The sequence below is a fragment of the Zeus faber genome (genome assembly GCF_960531495.2).
Source record: "Zeus faber genome assembly, chromosome: 13".
In the NCBI taxonomy this organism is placed as follows: domain Eukaryota; kingdom Metazoa; phylum Chordata; class Actinopteri; order Zeiformes; family Zeidae; genus Zeus; species Zeus faber.
The window spans coordinates 25,869,200-25,887,684 of record NC_137198.1 but is presented as its reverse complement, the minus strand read 5'-3'; the positions used below and the strand labels follow the sequence as shown (position 1 = coordinate 25,887,684).

The following is an 18,485-nucleotide window of genomic DNA, read 5'->3' as shown; positions in this document are numbered from 1 at the left end:
GTTTAAAAAAAAATAATTATTATAGAAATTGTTTTTGGCCGCCCTGAATTCCACATTTCTACATTTGGTTTTGCCAATTGTCGCTTGCCAGGCAATCATCATCAACCCTTGTATGTATTTTGTTGGCTTGTTATTTTGTGATTTACTGTACTTGCATAAAAATTCAACAGAATGCCCAAATAAATGTCTCTGAAACTCAGTCTTTCCTTCCTGAGGAGGACCCCCAGACCCCTCAGATAATATTTTGTCAATGGGCTTGAGGTGAGGTGGCAGCATCGGAGGGCAGGTTGGGTGGAGTTTCGGTGGTGAGGTATGCAGTGTGCACCCTGTGGGGCCTAAGGGTGGGGGGAACCTTCTGTAGATCACTGTGTAGTGCTCCAAAAAGGCTAGGGCCGGCACTGTACAGCGACCAAAATGTTACATTTTCAGGACGTTTCAGATGGCTCTTCCACAGGGGTGGAACGGTTGCACTCAGACCACGGTTTGGAACAATGGCATGTTACAAAGTTCATGTTGATATCACAATCCACCCAAAACGTATCTGGCATGGTGATCTCAAAGTGCATCTCGTTTGGTTTGTGTCATGGTGTCTGCGTCGACGCCCATCAGTATGTCAATAAAATTTGTACGTTTTGCATTTTGTGTCATGATATATCAAATGTGAAACCCTTACTTCTTTCCTCTCCAAGGAAAATTTATAAATATACTTGTTTAATAAAGTACTATCTCATCTTATTGCTCAGTTGCGCAAACGGCTAATTCGCTAATCGATGGATGACTGTGACGGATGTCAACCCAGTGGTTACAATGGGTCGACCTTGTGTATGTTTGACAGGAGCAACTTCCACCTGCTGAAAAAGAACGAGAAGTTACTGAGGGAGCTGAAGAACTTGGACTCGCGGCAGTGGTGAGGCAATATGAGTTATATGATTATATGAGTCTTATAATCAGTCTTATATGACTGAAAAACATTTATTTCATTTCATTAAGATGCCCACGAACTACACGACTTTCAACATCCTGTCGCATGGGTGTTCACACGATACAAGCCTTTTTCCGAAATGTTTTTTGTCTTGCGGACATTGCAGTGTTCAAATGACGTGATACGTCCCAGACGGGGGTGTTCAAACTACTTGATCCGACACTCGGGCAAACACACGCAAGACTTGATGAGACTTGGGTGTTTTTTGATGTGACTTTGCCAAAACTTAACAAAAATAACGAATGGGGCTTTATAATGAAGAAAAAGGTTTGCTGCTGTAGTTGCAGTTGGAGGTCAATTATTATAAATGTACTATTATTTTGAATGAAGTCATAAACAGTGAAGTGCAACGAAAATACTTGATATTACTTTATTTTAATATACTGCATTCAAGATACACTTCTATATTAATCCAGCCTCGCATCGCCAGACCAATTCACAAATGTGTATCAGTCTGGAGCCTCATTTTCAATTTCCAAGGCACGTTACCAACGGGCGCGGACCAAAATGTCTCTGGATGCAATTGGATAGACCTACAGTCACAACAATGAAACGTGTGACGTAGCGCTGAGTGAGTGACTTGGTAAATTAAACTTTTACCAAATCCTGTCAAAAGTACGGCAGACACATATTTCTTATCAACGAAAGCTTTTTAGAGAAAATATACCGTTCAGTAAATACTGTCGCACCGCTGATGTGGATTGAGCAGTGGTGATGTGAGCAAGAGGCGCCGATGTGGAGCATTTTAGTCATCATTATCATCCGTCTATCTGGAAAAGAACGGATTCTTGGAATGGTCTTGATGATGACAAAGGATGATTTCGAGCAAGTACTGTCTGGTTCCAAGCTAATTCCTTTTTAGGAACATGATTAAAACTGATTATTGGAAAAACCAAACTGTCCAACTGTATATTAAGCCGTTTATCGGAGGACAAAAGCTGTCGGTCTTGATTTTTTCCCATTCTTCTTTATCTCTGTCAGCCGCGAGACGCATAAGATCGCCGTGTTCTATGTGGCGGAGGGCCAGGAGGACAAACACTCCATCCTCACCAACACAGCGGGCAGCCAGGCCTACGAGGACTTCGTCTCCGGGCTCGGCTGGGAGGTGAGGGCAACGACCATATCCCCATCTTCATGACTTAATAAACTATACCTATATGACATACAACAATAATCCCCTCCATTTCAGTTTACAACTCTATGGGACGGTTTTGCAGACGGGATTTAATCTAAATCAGGATTTAGATAATCCTACTTAAGGTCATTGAGGTTCTGGGGTACAGAGTTATGAGCCTCTACACAGCGACTCAGCTGATCCCATAGGTTTTCTATGGGATTCAGGTCTGGAGAAAGTGCAGGCCACTCCATTTGAGGTGCCCCAGTCTCCAGCAGCCGTTCCCTAATGATGCGACCTCCATGAGCTGGAGCATTGTCGTCCATGAAGATGAAATTAGGCCTGTGTTGTTCATGCAGGGGCACAATGACTGGATTAATGATGTTATTCAGGTAGTATGGGCTTGTCACTGTACCATTCACAAAGTGTAGGGCGGTTCTGTATTGGCTAGACACACCTGCCCACACTGTAACACCACCACCACCAAAGGCTTGTCTGGTGACAACAGTGGCTGATGCATAGCGCTCCTTGACGTCTCCAACATCGTTGGCGGCCATAATTTCTGCTCAATGTGAATGGACTTTCATCAGAGAACAGCACTGAGGCCCACTGGTCCCTTGTCCAGTGTCAATGCTCCCTGGCCCATGCAAGACAATGATGCCTGTGCCTGGTGGTGTGGTCAAGTACCATTGCAGGTCCTCTAGCACGCAGACCATGCTGATGTCAACGGTTTTGAATGGTCTGAAGTGACACTTGGGTGCCTCTCACCTCCCTTAAATGTGCCTGGAGTTGAGTGGTATCATCATCCGGTTCAGTGTGGGATGTGGCAAAGGACGTCCACTTCTATGCCTTTCTGTGACTCTTCCAGTCTCTGTATCTCTGTTGCAACCTGCTGATGACACTCTGTGACACTCTAAGCTCAGTGGCCACTTCCCTCTGACAACATCCTGTTTGAAGCCTCGCAAGGCGAGGTACTGTTGATCAGTTGTTAAGTGTCGTCTTGGTCTCATGATGTCAAAATGTGAACAGCATGATGAAGAGGACTGTTTAAATGCCAATTCTAATTGAACCAGGAAATGTATTGGTTGGTTCATGGATCAAACACCTGTTGTGAATTTTGCCGTTCAGCTCCTTGTTAGAGAACAGCAAGTTGTGCAAAAAGTACTGAAACATTGGACAGTTGGACATGTGCATTCAAAAGTTTAGAGAAGCGCAAAATAAGTTCACCTGTAAAGGTTATAGTGCATTTTAGGTTCATCCTGAAATTTCACCCGAAAGCCCCATGTCCCTAACTTTTTCTGAGTAGTGTATGTCTCCACTTGGACCTAGATTAGCTAAAAATCTGACTCTTTAAACCATGACTGAGAAAGGCCATTTTGGTTACTCCAGATTAAAAGTGTGGTATAGTCAAAGATTAGGCCTGATCCAAGTCTGTCCCCTATATGAAGCACTGTCTGTATCTGTCACACAAGTCCATTAAACAAGGACCGGCAGTATACTGCTTGTATTGTGAGTGTATGTACACCGATCAGCCACAACATTAAAACCACTGACTGGTGAAGTGAATAACATTGCTCATCTCGCTTAAATGGCATCTGTCAAGGGGTGGGTGGTATATTAGGCAGCAAGTGGTAAGTACCGACCAAAAGTGGTCCAAAGACTGCAAACCAACGACAGGGTCGTGTTCAGCCATGGGCTCATTAATCCGCATGGGGAGCAAAGTCTAGCCCATCTGGTCCTACAGATGAGCTACTATAGCACAAACAGCTAAAAAAGTTAATACTGGCTATGATAGAAAGGTGTCAGAACACACAGTGCATCGCAGCTTGTTGTGTATGAGGCTGCATAGTCACAGACCGGTGAGAATGCCCATGCTGACCCCTGTCCAATGCTGAAAGCGCCTACAATGGGCACGTGAGCGTCAGAACTGAACCATGGAGCAATGAAAGGTGGCCTGGTCTGATGAACCACGTTTTCTTCTACATGATGTAGAAGGCCGGCGTTAGGGTCTGAACCGATCAAGCACCTATTGGATGTGCTGGAGCAACAAACCCGATCCATGGGGGCTCCACGTCGCAATTTACAGGACTTAAAGGATCTGCTGCTCACGTCTTGGTGCCAGATACCACAGAACACCTTCAGAGCTCTTGTGGAGTCCATGCCTTGATGGGTCAGAGATGTTTTGGCAACACAAGGGGAAACTACACAAAATTAGTGGTGGTTTCAATGGTGTGTGTGTGTGTGTGTGTGTGTGTGTGTGTGTGTGTGTGTGTGTGTGTGTGTGTGTGTGTGTGTGTGTGTGTGTGTGTGTGTGTGTGTGTGTGTGTGTGTGTGTGTGTGTGTGTGTGTGTGTGTTTTTCTGTTCAAGGTGGATCTGACCACCCACTGTGGCTTCATGGGCGGGCTCCAAAGGAACCGCAGCACGGGTCTGACCACGCCATACTATGCCACCTCCACCACAGAAGTGGTCTTCCACGTGTCCACACGCATGCCGCCCGACCAGGACCACAACCTCACCAAGAAGGTAGCGCCCTTTATCACTCTTTTTATCATTCCATTGGCGTGTGTGCGTGCGGTGTTCTCTGGAAAATCCCCTTGCTCTCGAAACTCACTCGTGATGCTTTGGGAATCTAGGATTTGTTATCGGAGGGACGAGGTAAAGGGTGTTGTGTTAAAAGACAAGTTGGCTATTAAGAAACATACCACTCTCGCTGCAACTTCTCAGTGTGCTTTAACACAGTGCGACAGGGCAGATGCCTTGAAAATTATTAGTTTACTTGTTTTCAAAATTTGTTGGTACCCTTGGATGAAAAAAGAAGAACCCATAATTTTCTCGGAAATAACTTGAAACTCATAAATGTAATTTGCATCCATCAATGTTTATTCCATATTTAATAGAAATCAGACTTTGCTTTTCATTTTTTGATTCAAAAGATTATTTTACGTATTCAAACAAATGAAAATGGCATGGACAAAAATGATGGGACCCATAATCTAATATTTTGTTGCACAACCTTTGGAGGCAATCACTGCCATCAAACGATTTCTGTAGCTCTCAATGAGACTTCTGGACCTGTCAACAGGTAGTTTGGCCCACTCAAAGTCAACAAACTACTCCAGCTGTCTCAGGTTTGAAGGGTGCCTTTCCCGACTGCATGTTTCAGCTCTTTCCAGAGATGTTTAATCGGATTTAGATCAGGGCTCATAGAAGGCCACTTCCAAGTCCAATGTTTTCTTCTTATCCATTCTTGGGTGCTTTTAGCTGTGTGTTTTGGGTCATTATACTGTTGGAGGACCCATGACCTGCGACTGAGACAGAGCTTTCTGACACTGGGCAGTACGTTACGCTCCAGAATGCCTAGATAGCCTTGAGATTTAATTTTGCCCCGCACAGATTCAAGGCACCCCGTGCCAGACACAGCAAAGCAGCCCCGAAACATAACTGAGCCTCCTCCATGTTTCACAGTAGGTATGGTGTTTTTTTCTTTGAAAGCTTCATTTTTTCATCTGTGAACATGGAGCTGGTGTGACTTACCAAAAAGCTCAAGTTTTGACTCATCTGTCCAAAGGATATTCTCCCAGAAGCATTGTGGCTTGTCAATATGCATTTTAGCAAATTCCAATCTGGCTTTTTTATGTTTTTCTTTCAAAAGTGGAGTCCTCCTCAGCCTTCTTCCATGGAGCCCACTGTCACTCAAAAAGTGACTGATGGTGCGATCAGACTCTGATGTACCTTGACCTTGGAGTTCAGCTTGTACCTCTTTGGAAGTTGTCCTCAGCTGTTTTCTCCCATTAGCCATTAACCTTCTACCATTAGCCCTTAACCAAGTGTCCTTGAGCAAGACACTGAACCCTAAAGTACTCTTGATGAGCTGGTGTGCACCTTGCACGGTTGTCGCTGCCATCAACGTATGAATGTGTGTGTGAATGTGAGGCGTGTATTGTAAAGCGCTTTGGAGTGGTCGCAAGACTGGAAAAGCGCTATATAAAATGCAGTCCATTTACCATTAGCACTATCCTTCTGTTTAATCTGGGGTCGATTTTCCTCTTGCAGCCGTGTCCAAGGAGGTTGGCTACAGTCCCATGGACCTTAAACTTCTTAATAATACTTGCAACTGTAGTCACAAGAACATCAAGCTGCTTGGAGATGGTCTTATAGCCCCAACCTTTAACATGCTTGTCTATAATTTTCTTTCTGATCTCCTCAGACAATCTCTACTTTGCTTTCTCTGGTCCATGTTCATCGTGGTGCACACGATGACACCAAACAGCAGAGTGACTACTTTTCTCCATTTAAATAGGCTGAATGATTATGTGATTATAAGATTGAAGATGTGTGATACCAATTAAATAAAACAATTAGTTTGAAATGTCACTATAATCCAATTATTTATAATCTTTTCTAAGGGGTACCAACAAATCTGTCCAGGCCATTTTAGAATATAATTGATCTCTTTAGCAATAATTGATCTCTTTACAGTTTTTTTGTTTTACTCTACGTATGACATACCAAAGGCATGCAGGTATGAGAAAATTGTTTTTAAATTCATCACTTTTCAGGAGGAACGAAGCAATGTTTCAATGAGCTGTTAAGGTACCAACAAATTTGTCCACGTCTGTACAGTTCTAGTCACCCATTGCTTAGGTTAGCATTTGAACGTGTTTTGAACACCCACTTAAAAAACCCCCCACCTTAAATAAGTGTTGTTGTTTTGTTTTGTTTTTTTAAACCACGTATGCAGTTGGTGAAATAATAAGATCATATTAGAAAACGGAATTTGTTTTAAACACAAAAAAAGATTTCAGAGCAAAAAACAGGGATTCCACCAATAGTTGATAGGCTCGGTGGCAAATATGAGTGCCAGCGGGGGGGCACAGGGTGCCCATAATGAGTGTCCCCATTACGCATGTTGCTTTTTTTTCGTCCAATTAGGAAATTGAGTCAGATAAAATATCTAAAATCAAAATACAATGGTTTTTCATTTGCTCTATTTAGAGGAACGGGACGGGACACGGTTGCTCCTTCTCCAATGTCTCCATTACGCATGGAGAGGGAGACGGGAGAAAATTGCATCCCCTATCACTCCCTCAAAGGACACACAGAGGACCCAAAACGTACTTGCATATTAATCACCGATATCATATTATTTCGAGGGCTTTAATGCTTGATCGGAATGACGATGAATATATATATGGGGCATTTTATTTTTATTAATCTTATTTTTGTTCAAAAAAAATTTAAAAATCTGATTTTTTTATGAACTAACCACATTTGTCCTTCATTACTTTTCATATACTTTCCACATGTTACATGTTAACAAATAACTGACAGTTTGTATGAATCGGACGTTATCGATAGTGAAAACTTTCATGACCCACCTCTTTTATCTGGTTGGCTAAGCAACCATAATGTGACAATGATGAGTGCCACTTCTGTTTGACTTGAGTCGTTCGGGAGCACGCTCCAAATGATAATATTTTGTGAAGGCGCGTGTGGCGGTTTCAGAGCACGGGGGCGTGGGCAGTTCGGGCGTGGCACCGTAATGAAGAACCAAAATCTTCGTTGCGATTCGGTCCAGTAGATACAAATAATATAGGAACCGGTGCCATAGCGCTACCAGGTTTCAGATCCCAACCCAACGGGATGTTTAAAATATCCTGCGCATGATCATGTTTTGCTTCAGAGTTTGCACGGAGAGGAGGGGCTCTTCACAGATGGGTCCATTGTCAATGGGTTTGTGTGAGAGCAAAAGAGAGACGTGTTTCTCTGAGAGAAAGAGAGAGATGTGAGGGCCCACCCGTGGCTTAGCCCACTGTGTTAACTACAGCCCAGTCCAGCAGTGCTGCTCACCTTTTGGACCCTCCTTCAATAGCTGACCTTCCCCCTCGCCTCACGACGCCAGACAGGAGAACACGCCATTAAATCACAGGAGGGCCTGTGTATATGTGGGAGAGAAATGGAGACAAGATGAATTGCCATTAATAAGCAAAGCAATTGCTTGTTGCTTAATTTCCTTTCCTATTATTCTGGACAGGAAAGACTAACACACACACACACAACCTACACGACTAACACATTTGCTCAAATACACACAAGACGCATTCACAAAGATATCCACACAAAGCCTTGTCATCTCGTCCATCAATATCAATGGCCGTTGCTCACATTTTCACACACACACTTTGTTGTGTGTTTCCTTGTGTGGATGTAAAAAATCTTGTACCCACACGACACATAAGCGTGTACCTACCCCCCATCCCCCTGGGGTGATGGTCGCTCCCGCACATGGCCGTAATGTCCCTGTAATCAGATCACACCTCCTGCTTTGTGGCCTATCACGTTGCCACAGGCTCCTGATTCGATTAGCAGCGCCTGGTCCGACACCATCATTCTCCCTGATCAGCTGATAGGCCCCATCACACACACACACACACACACACACACACACACACACACACACACACACACACACACACACACACACACACACACACACGCACCATAAACCTCCTTAACGTGACACAAACACACATTTGCACAAACGTAGAGCACAAATCTCCGCAAATATCCACACATGAATTTCATGTCCTCATGAATTTCAGGTCCTCATGCACGCACACGTGCGTGCACACACACGCAAACACACACGCATGCACGCACCTTTTCGTACGTGTTCTCAGATGCGCACGCTGGCTTTGGACAGACAAACACGCCGTTAGACAAAGGTGTGCACACAAAGGCTAAAGTAAGGCGCACACACACACATGTCCATGCTGGCAGCCAGCTATCATCCATCCTCCATATCGGCTTAACTTCTCTCTCTCTCTCTCTCTCTCTCTCTCTCTCTCTCTCTCTCTCTCTCTCTCTCTGTGTCTCCTCTTCTTTATCCAAGTCCTATGTTCAGTGGACCACGTTTAGGGCTACTGACAGCTTTGTCATTAATCTTGACAACACACACACACTCATATACACACCTATGCTGACGTACATCAGACTGAATGTCATCCATCATCCAGACCATACGCAGTCTTTCGACCGCTCACTCTATCTTGTCGTCCTGTCTCCATCTTCACACAATCACTCCATCATCGACAGGGCCACCTATAGTACACACACACACACACACACACACACAGCTAGCTAGACAGGTTGTATCCATCATGACCCCAAGGCTGTGTGTGTGTGTGTGTGTGTGTGTGTGTGTGTGTGTGTGTGTGTGTGTGTGTGTGTGTGTGTGTGTGTGTGTGTGTGTGTGTGTGTGTGTGTGTGTGTGTGTGTGTGTGTGTGTGTGTGTGTGTTACACACAAACCTTTCTGCACCAATGGATTGAACATTAAAAGTCATATTCGATTCGAGTTTTACTTTCACTCGCTCTGCCCCCTCTGTCTTTCTCTCCTCCAACCTAACTAACTAACTAGCTATCCATCTTTTTATCTCTTAGCTAAGGCACCTGGGTAACGATGAGGTGCACATTGTGTGGTCGGAGCACTCCAGGGACTACCGTCGGGGAATCATCCCCACAGAGTTTGGCGATGTGCTGATCGCCATCTACCCCATGAAGAACCACATGTACTCAATTCATATCCTGAAGAAACCTGAGGTCTGTCTGTCTGTCTGTCTGTCTGTCTGTCTGTCTGTCTGTCTGTCTGTCTGTCTGTCTGTCTGTCTGTCTGTCTGTCTGTCTGTCTGTCTGTCTGTCTGTCTGTCTGTCTGTCTGTCTGTCTGTCTGTCTGTCTGTCTGTCTGTCTGTCTGTCTGTCTGTCTGTCTGTGTGCTCTCAGGACACAATATGCCTTCAGACGACCCAACAATTCCAGGCGTCCACAGTCCCTCCCTCGAGTCTCACTGCTCTAGTCCATGAAACAGACACTAAAGTACCCCAGTACTACTGATAAGATAACTCCATTTCCAAAACCGAGGCCTAACTCAATCAAATACAAACAAATCGCTGTTTTGTTTGGTTTTCTTTCTTTTATTTTTTTTTTGAGACGCAGGCTCATAACCTTATCCTGTATTCTACATCATTGTCCAAGGCAAACAAAATATTGAATTGAAAAAATTGATTGAATCAAAACCGACCTCCTAAAGCAACTTGGATTGTATGTTTTATTCATTTTCTGGTCTGTTTCCAATCAACATCGGCCATTACGGCACCGGATTCTGGCTAATGGTATCAATCTTCGCCAATAAATACAGTAATGTCCATCTGGAAAGACAGACTTCATTGACTTTCACAGGTTTCTTTCAGAAAATAAAAACATTTGGGTGTTGCCAGAAGGCGGGAAAATGGTTTAGATCGTGTTCGGTTTCAGTCCAACTGCAAAACCATGACAACTACAAGACTACAACCTTCACACTCAACAACGAGAAAGAAGCACCGCATGAAGCCAGCTGCAGATGACCTCAGTGTAGTGATAATAGTGTTGAAGCTAATCAGTTATTGTGCAAAAGCTCCATTCCATCGTCTCCCAAGACAATTCATTAAAATATTGCTATTTCTGGAGGGTTTTTGTTTGATCTCGATATATACTGTGTGTATATAATGAGATATATAATACAATATACAATTATAATTATATATAAAAAAAGTTGTTGGATATTCATAACCAAGTTTAACATAAACTTCACATGATTAATATTGATAAGAAATAACTGCAATTAAAAAGGAATTTGTTCGGTTACAAATGGGATCAAATTGGTTCCAGTGTTTGTGGACTGCCTGGTGCCGTTCGTCCATCTCATCCCAGCCCTTCCTCCCTCCAGGTCCCGTTCTTCGGGCCCCTGTTTGACGGGGCTATAGTAGATATGAAGATCCTGCCCACCATGGTCCGAGCCACGGCCATCAACGCCAGCCGGGCCCTCAAGTCTCTGATCCCGCTCTACCAGAACTTGTATCCTTTCGTTTTGTTTGGATCAGCGGATGTGATGGTAGGCGGTTGGAAACAAGCTGGGAGTTCAATACTTATCGACGAACCTCCTCTTCCAACATCGCCTCGAAACGGGGGACTCTGCTCCCATGGCGCGCCCACACACACACACGCACGCAGATTGAGCGGGTGTCGGTATGCGTTTTACTGTGTGTAGCACCTCATCTCCGCCACCCAGCACTATGGCCTGACGAGCCCAGTGACTCCCTGTTAGTGCCTGATGTGTTTCCATTCTGTACTGAGCCAGCAGGGATGCTATGTATACGTTGCTATGACGACAAGACGCTACCATCAGTTGTCCGCTGGTAATGCTCGCTAGCTAATGGTGTGTCACTAATTTGCCACTTTGTCACTTGGGAGTTTATTTATGGATCCTTTCTTTTAGTCCACAATGTTATCCAGAAGCTGTAAACAAAAGTAAAGCAAAGTGAAATATTCCGCGGTGTTCGACCAATCAGGAATGACATAATATTCAGGCACCGCCCCCTTGGCCCAGTCCTTAAGGGGGCAGGCAGGTGGGATGAAAATGAATAAAGATCTGTGATTCTCCCTGTAGTGGAAAACCACAAGTGCTCAATGGTGAAAACACTCTTTCTGCTACAGCCACATGTCTATTGCTTTTCTTTTTACTTTCTACACAATTGGGCTTTTAACCACGGGTGCATTAACCATCCATCAGCAGTCAAGTGATCAGTGTTTAGCATTGTGTTTCAGTCTAATTACAGCGTCAGACTGGCGGGGCCCGTTAACATGTTCTCAAAGCATTAGCCTCGCTGACATAAACCCTTCACGCTTCAGTCCCGTCCCCGCAATGATTGAATAATGCTCTATTGCAAAGTAAGGTCCCTCCTGCACTCCTCTTTCCTCTGTTGTCTCCCACTGGAAACAGCGGGAGACAAAGGAGCCGAACGGAGAGGAGAGAGGAGCTGTAGAGCAGTAGAAGAAACCACTCTACTCTGGCCCACAGAGGCGGAGAGATCCTTTTGGCGACCTTCGGCTTGTGTGCAGCTGCTCAGCCACAAAAACCCAGGTCATGAAGCTCACGACGAACGGTCCTTGTGCTACTGTGGCTTCATGAACTGGGTTTCCGTGACCGAGCTATGTAGTGTATCTCTAGCACTCTGTCTGGAGCGTGTGTGTTGGGTGCGTATTTTTATGTGTGTGTGTGTGTGTGTGTGTGTGTGTAGCCCATTATAACCGTTTCAGCGTGTACTTCTGAAGTCCACTTCTTTTTTTTTCCCCTTTTTGTTGCAATTTCTTTTTCTTCTTGATGTTCAGGAGAGCGTGTGCAGGCATATACGTGCGCGTTGATTGTCAGCCGTCAGCTTGTGTGTGTGTGTGTGTGTGTGTGTGTGTGTGTGTGTGTGTGTGTGTGTGTGTGTGCGCGTGTGTGTGTGTGTGTGTGTGTCTGTGTCTGTGTGTGTCTGTGTGTGTGTGTTTGCCCAGTGTCCTGGTGTGTATCGATTGGCGGTAGCAGCAGGTCGATGGCTCTGACAGGCTGAATTACAGTAATCAGTCATTATTGACTCTCCAGCTCTCCGCCGGGCGCACTTTTTCTAGCCCCCGAACCCCTCATCCTCCCTCTCTCTCTCTCTCTCTCTCCCCCTCTCACTTTTATTTCACAATTTTCCTTCCCTCGCCCCCTTGTTTCTGCTCCTCTCCCCTCTCTCATCTGTCTCTTCGTCTTACATTCCTATCCAACCCCTGCCCTCCCACCCCCTTCTCTCTTTCATCACATGTCTGTCGCCCCCAAAATCCTCCTATTCCTTCATCCTTCCATTTGGCCTTTATCTACATCTTTCCTTTTCTCTCCCTACATATTTATGTATTTATTTTTATATTAGTAAATATATTCAAAGTGCCATGTTAAATAATGCGCTCATTATGGCAGCGCTGATATCAGACTTTACACAATACAGATACACGTCACGTAGGATACCAACCAATATCACCGACTCCATACTCGAGCTGGATATTCAAGTCACTCATGGGGATGGCAGCTCAGGCGGTAGAGCTGGTGGTCTAGTGATCTAAAGGTTGCTGGTTCGATCCCAGGCTCCTCCTGCTAGCGTGCTGTAGTGTCCTTGAGCAAGACACTTAACCCTTATTGCTCCTGATGGCTGCGTCCGTCGGTGTTTGAACAATTGTAAGTCGCTTTGGATAAAAGCGTCTGCTAAATTTAATGTAATGTAATGTAAAGTCAACTTGGATGTCATGTACTTTTATTTTAATTTATTTTTTGGTTTTAGGAGGTTTCCCTGTCTGCTATTTCCACAGTTATATGGGAGCTGTACACCTCAGCTAATACCAGGTGATTTCGGCAGCGCATCGTTTGTTTTTCCATCGGCACAATCTCCTGCCTCCCAAACACTTTGCCGGTTTCCTCCCCATCTCATCAGCTGAGTGGGAATTAGTAAAACAATGAGGTAGGGGGCAGAGGGGGTGGGGGTTGGCATGGCTCAGTGTGTCACTATTAAATTGGGGTTTCTCTGGCTTCTCATCTTCCTCTCCTCCCACTCTCTTACTCTCTCTCTCTTTCACTCTCTCTGGTGTCCTCTTGGTCCCCGAGGGCAGTCCATCTGCCTTCACTTTCTCTGATCTTTCATTCACCATGACTGAAACACACACACATGCACACACTTGCACGGTGCCGTGCTGCCGGGGCAGCTGTGTGTAACTGCGGTTCTATCTCACATATCGGCCCACTGCAGCAAAAGAAGCAATCCAACGGTTCTCTCCAACATACGCACATTCTCTTTCTCTCACACACACACACACACATAGACACACAGACACACACACAGACACACACACACACACACACACACACACACACACACACACACACACACACACACACACACACACACAACACACACAGCCAAAGTAGCAGATCTGTGGCCAAGGTGAGACGCCTTCCGCCAACTTTCTCTCTCTTTTTCTCTCTCTCTCTCATTACTTGTGTTACTATCTATTTGAATTTCTAAAAAGGCGCAAACTTTATTTTTATTTTCTAATGTTTTTGGGGATGTGTATCGCCTTCGTTCTGAACAGGGCGTCACAGTGCCAGCGCGGCTGAGTCGCCATCTTCAGCCACGGCCTCTCCTCCGGGCCAGATCGCTTACAGCCGGTGCTCACATGTGGCACGCGCACCCCCTGATAGCACCGCATCTATGTGTGTCTGTGAAGAAACAGTAGTTTTTTTTATTTACGCGCTTCTGGCATTACGTTGTGTGTGTGTGTGTGTGTGTGTGTGTGTGTGTGTGTGTGTGTGTGTGTGTGTGTGTGTGTGTGTGTGTGTGTGTGTGTGTGTGTGTGTGTGTGTGTGTGTGTGTGTGTGTGTGTGTGTAAGAGGCCACCCTCCATCTGCTTGTGGGTGATTGTGGTTTCTGGGAAACAATGTTGGAGGGACAGTAAGCTTCTAACCACAACCTCTGCCAGGCCTGTATACATGTATGTGTGCGCTTTTTTGCGGGATTCCATGTCTATCGTTTGCGTTTGTCTTCCCTGGTGTGTTTCGGTGTACCTCAACATTGTGCGTGTGCATATCCTAACTATTATTGGATGTGTGTGTCTTTGTGATTGTCGTGTGGAGTGTGGGAACATCTCCTCTAGTAGTTGATTGGCAGAGATAGCTACAGTGAAGCTGGGGTCAGCATATGGCTCGACTTGATAGCGCGTGTGTGTGTGTGTGTGTGTGTGTTTGTGCGTGTGTGCGTGTGCGCGCGTTCAACTCTGTCTTTCTCTCCCTCCCTGCGTTCCCAATGAAACGATGGCAGCTCTGGGCATGTTGTGCTATTGTCCCCCAGCACACACACACACGCGGTGAGCGGCCAAACGCCTAGCGGCCAGCGTGGGCTTCTGGCTGCCAACTACCACAATAGCGCCTATTGTCCTACTGACGCCACAATCTGCTCCCTGGGACGGCTAGTGTGTGTTTTGCGCTCCAGGATTAAAAGGTACGGCGGTAGAAAGGGGAGAAGGAAGCTGCAGACATTTTTGTCCCCGGGGGGGTGGGTCACTGAAATATCACAACAAGGTTGCCGTAGTTTAAGGGGTTGTGTGTATTGTCCGTGATTTTAAGCAAATGTTCCACGAGAGTCTAATTAGCACTCTTATGACTGTAGCTTTTTACCACTCGGCTCTGTCATCCACAAATAAAACTTGAGATGATGTGTCCATCTTTTAGACGGATAGCTCACGATGGCCAGAGTATGATTCAGTTGTTTTTCCATGAGACAGTGTCAAAAGGAACCCAGGTTTGCAACAAATAGTGATATCCAATCGTCATCAGTGGTGAAGGAGAGTGAGAATAAGCTTAATCGATTCCCGCCGCGGCCTATTGGTGTGTCTTTGGGTCCTGGCAAATGAAGACAAGTCGGAAGAATGCCCTCCTCGGAGTAACGAAGCAAACGTGTGTGTGTGTGTGTGTGTGTGTGTGTGTGTGTGTGTGTGTGTGTGTGTGTGTGTGTGTGTGTGTGTGTGTGTGTGTGTGTGTGTGTGTGTGTGTGTGTGTGTGTGTGTGTGGCGGCATCTAATTGTTTCCTGTCAAGGTGGAATGAGGGGATGAAAAGAGGAGTTAGGAGGGGGAGGGGGAGGGGGTCGCAGCTAATCGCTCTTTTCCACTTCTCCCCAGGGAGCCATGTATGAGTGCGGGCATACAAAACGGCAGCTCGGCCATCTAGATAAGATAAGGCTCATTTCTGTGACAGAGTCACCTTTAACGTGTGAGATCGTGGTGGAAATGGGAATGTCTTAGCGTGAGAAAGAAGTGGAAAGAAGACTCTGCAGCTCATGTTTCATTTGTTGTGGCAGAGTACGGGGGGGTGGTAGCTCAGGCGGTAGAGCTGGTGGTCTAGTGATCTAAAGGTTGCTGGTTTGATCCCAGGCTCCTCCTGCTAGCATGCTGTAGTGTCCTTGAGCAAGACACTTAACCCCTAATTGCTCCTGATGGCTGCGTCCGTCGGTGTTTGAACAATTGTAAGTCGCTTTGGATAAAAGCGTCTGCTAAATGAAAATGTAATGTAATGTAATGTAATGTCTGCCCACCCTCCCATTTAAACAGATTTCCACACGACCTTACCAGGGTCGGGCCAATCACAACCGTTTATCTAATATGGGGCGGGTTTGATGCAATGACAATGCAGAGGAGAGACATTGACGCACCTTACCAAGATGGCTGCTACTGATATGGAACGGTCTGTTGAATCCGCTACCGCGACAGTATTAAACTGGACGGTATATTTACTCTAAAAAGCTTTTGTTGATAAGAAAGATGTGTTTCCATATTTCCGACAAGATTTGGTGAAAGTTTAATTTACCAACTCACTCACTCAGCGCGACGTCACACGGAATTGCTCTGATTGGTTGTACGTTGGTTGTTTGTTTGCCGTTGGTAACGCCCCTTGGAAATTGAAAATGAACTGACAGATTCCAGACTAATCTGCATTTGCGAATTGGTCTGGCGATGCCAGGCTATGAATGTCTCCCTTATAGATTTGATTTGTTTTTCTAGATTTTCTTTGTTGTTGTCTTTTGGTTTGTCTATTTATACAATTTTTAACAAAACCAGAACTAAATGTTATAAGCTGAATTTTTTTGTAATGGCAATTTTGACAAATTTGACTAGAATATACAACAGATACAACCAACTATTTTCTAATAACAAGATAATAAGATAAGATAGTACTTTATTGAAATTCAGGCGTTGCAGCAGCTCAATGGGAAACATAGTAAAGAGTAACAGTATGAGAGTGTACATGTTTAGACATACTTATAAGCAGCACCACAGCAAAAAATAAAATGAGTGATAAACGACTTAAGAATGTCCAGCATAATTCTTTTAATTAAATGCAATTCAGTTAATTAAGATTTTTTGAGGGGGGGGACCCGTGATATGTTAACCCTTTCATTGAGGTACAAGCTACGTAGACACGGGCACAAACCCAACTGCCCAACATCTTCTGAGCTAATTGGGCTGAAAAATATCTTCTATCAAAAACTGCTGTTTATTTCTAACTTGAGCTAGCTTTTAATGTGCTAAGGAGGTGGCTTTGCGCTCCTTGTGCTGCCTCCGCTGTGTTTGTTTTTCACGACTGTATCCCAACGCAGGGTTTGTAGATTCGTTGGTAGAATGCGGACGAGTCGGGAGGAGACATGAGCAGAGAATCTGCAGTGGCGAACCGGGCTGCTTAGCGAAATGGGTGATTTTGGATATTATCCATGATTCAGTCCTTTTATTCTCCTTTTTATCCAGCGCCACTCTGAAAAATATTATGTGTGTGTGTGTGTGTGTGTTTTTGCGCTCCTCTGTGAACCTTGTCGCCTGGAGCTGTGCAGAGACATGAGTTGTTGCCATCAGTAGCTTTATCACACCTGGTCCAAGCAGAACCCCTGCTGACTGGTAAATAAACTAATCTGTGTGTGTGTGTGTGTGTGTGTGTGTGTGTGTGTGTGTGTGTGTGTGTGTGTGTGTGTGTGTGTGTGTGTGTGTGTGTGTGTGTGTGTGTGTGTGTGTGTGTGTGTGTGTTGGAGTTGACAAGATACTTGGGATTCAAAGGGGATTGCTGTGGACAACACCGAACACACTCACACCCTTTCTAACTGTGTGTGCGTGAGCGCCGATAAAAGTGAACTTGGCCTCCGAGACTTGGGGAAAGGGAGAAACCGATTTCCATGTCTGGAGGAAGCAGCCGTCGCCATAACCCGTACCATGGTTGGTGAAGCCCCCCCGTTTATTCCCCATCCCTCTGGAGGGCCAGGTTTAATGGGATGCTGAAGGACCCAGGCGTTATTTGCTGCCAAAGTATGGCTGCATGAGATTTTTTTGCTGCGATCTCCAATTGTATGAGAAATTGGAAAAGCTATATTATTTTCACTTGACAGAGGTCAGTTGCACATACGACCTGTTTGTTCCGTATAAATGCGACTTATTTGTTATGCTTTTATGATATCCCGCCCCCCGCCCATTTAGATGCGTGTGGATTTTACATCTGTGCAGGATATTGGCAAATTAGCCCCCGGCGCAGGGTGATTTCATATGTAGCAAGCAGGGTCAGATGTCCCCGTACTTACTGTCCGTGTCCAACGAAAGCGCAATAACGCAGCATATCCATATTGATTACAGTGGTGTGTGTGTGTGTGTGTGTGTGTGTGTGTGTGTGTGTGTGTGTGTGTGTGTGTGTGGAGGGTGCATATTTATTTATTGGCCCGACCATTGTTGCTTCAGAGCCCGGAGATACACATGACATCCGACTCTCACTAATCAGAATTATTATCGCAAATACATCTGCTTCACAAGGATGGGGGGTGTGTGTGTGTGTGCTCGAGTGTGTGTCTGTGTGTGTGTGTGTGTGTGTGTGTGTGTGTGCTCGAGTGTCTGTGTGTGTGTGCTCGTGTGTGTCTGTGTGTGCTCGAGTATGCTTTTAATTGGGGCCGGCAGCAATTTGTTACGAGCTTGAGG

General features: G+C 45.2%; 1 protein-coding gene across 1 annotated transcript in view; it reads left to right on the top strand.

Moving 5' to 3' along the window:
• ralgapa1 (Ral GTPase activating protein catalytic subunit alpha 1) overlaps positions 1–18,485 on the top strand; it is a 101,854-nt gene that overhangs the window by 67,728 nt on the left and 15,641 nt on the right. The window contains exons 40-44 of the mRNA XM_080012759.1: positions 836–907; positions 1,964–2,087; positions 4,465–4,620; positions 9,539–9,697; positions 10,860–10,987. Of these exons, the coding sequence (XP_079868885.1) occupies positions 836–907; positions 1,964–2,087; positions 4,465–4,620; positions 9,539–9,697; positions 10,860–10,987 (639 nt within the window). The remainder of the gene's footprint in view (positions 1–835; positions 908–1,963; positions 2,088–4,464; positions 4,621–9,538; positions 9,698–10,859; positions 10,988–18,485) is intronic.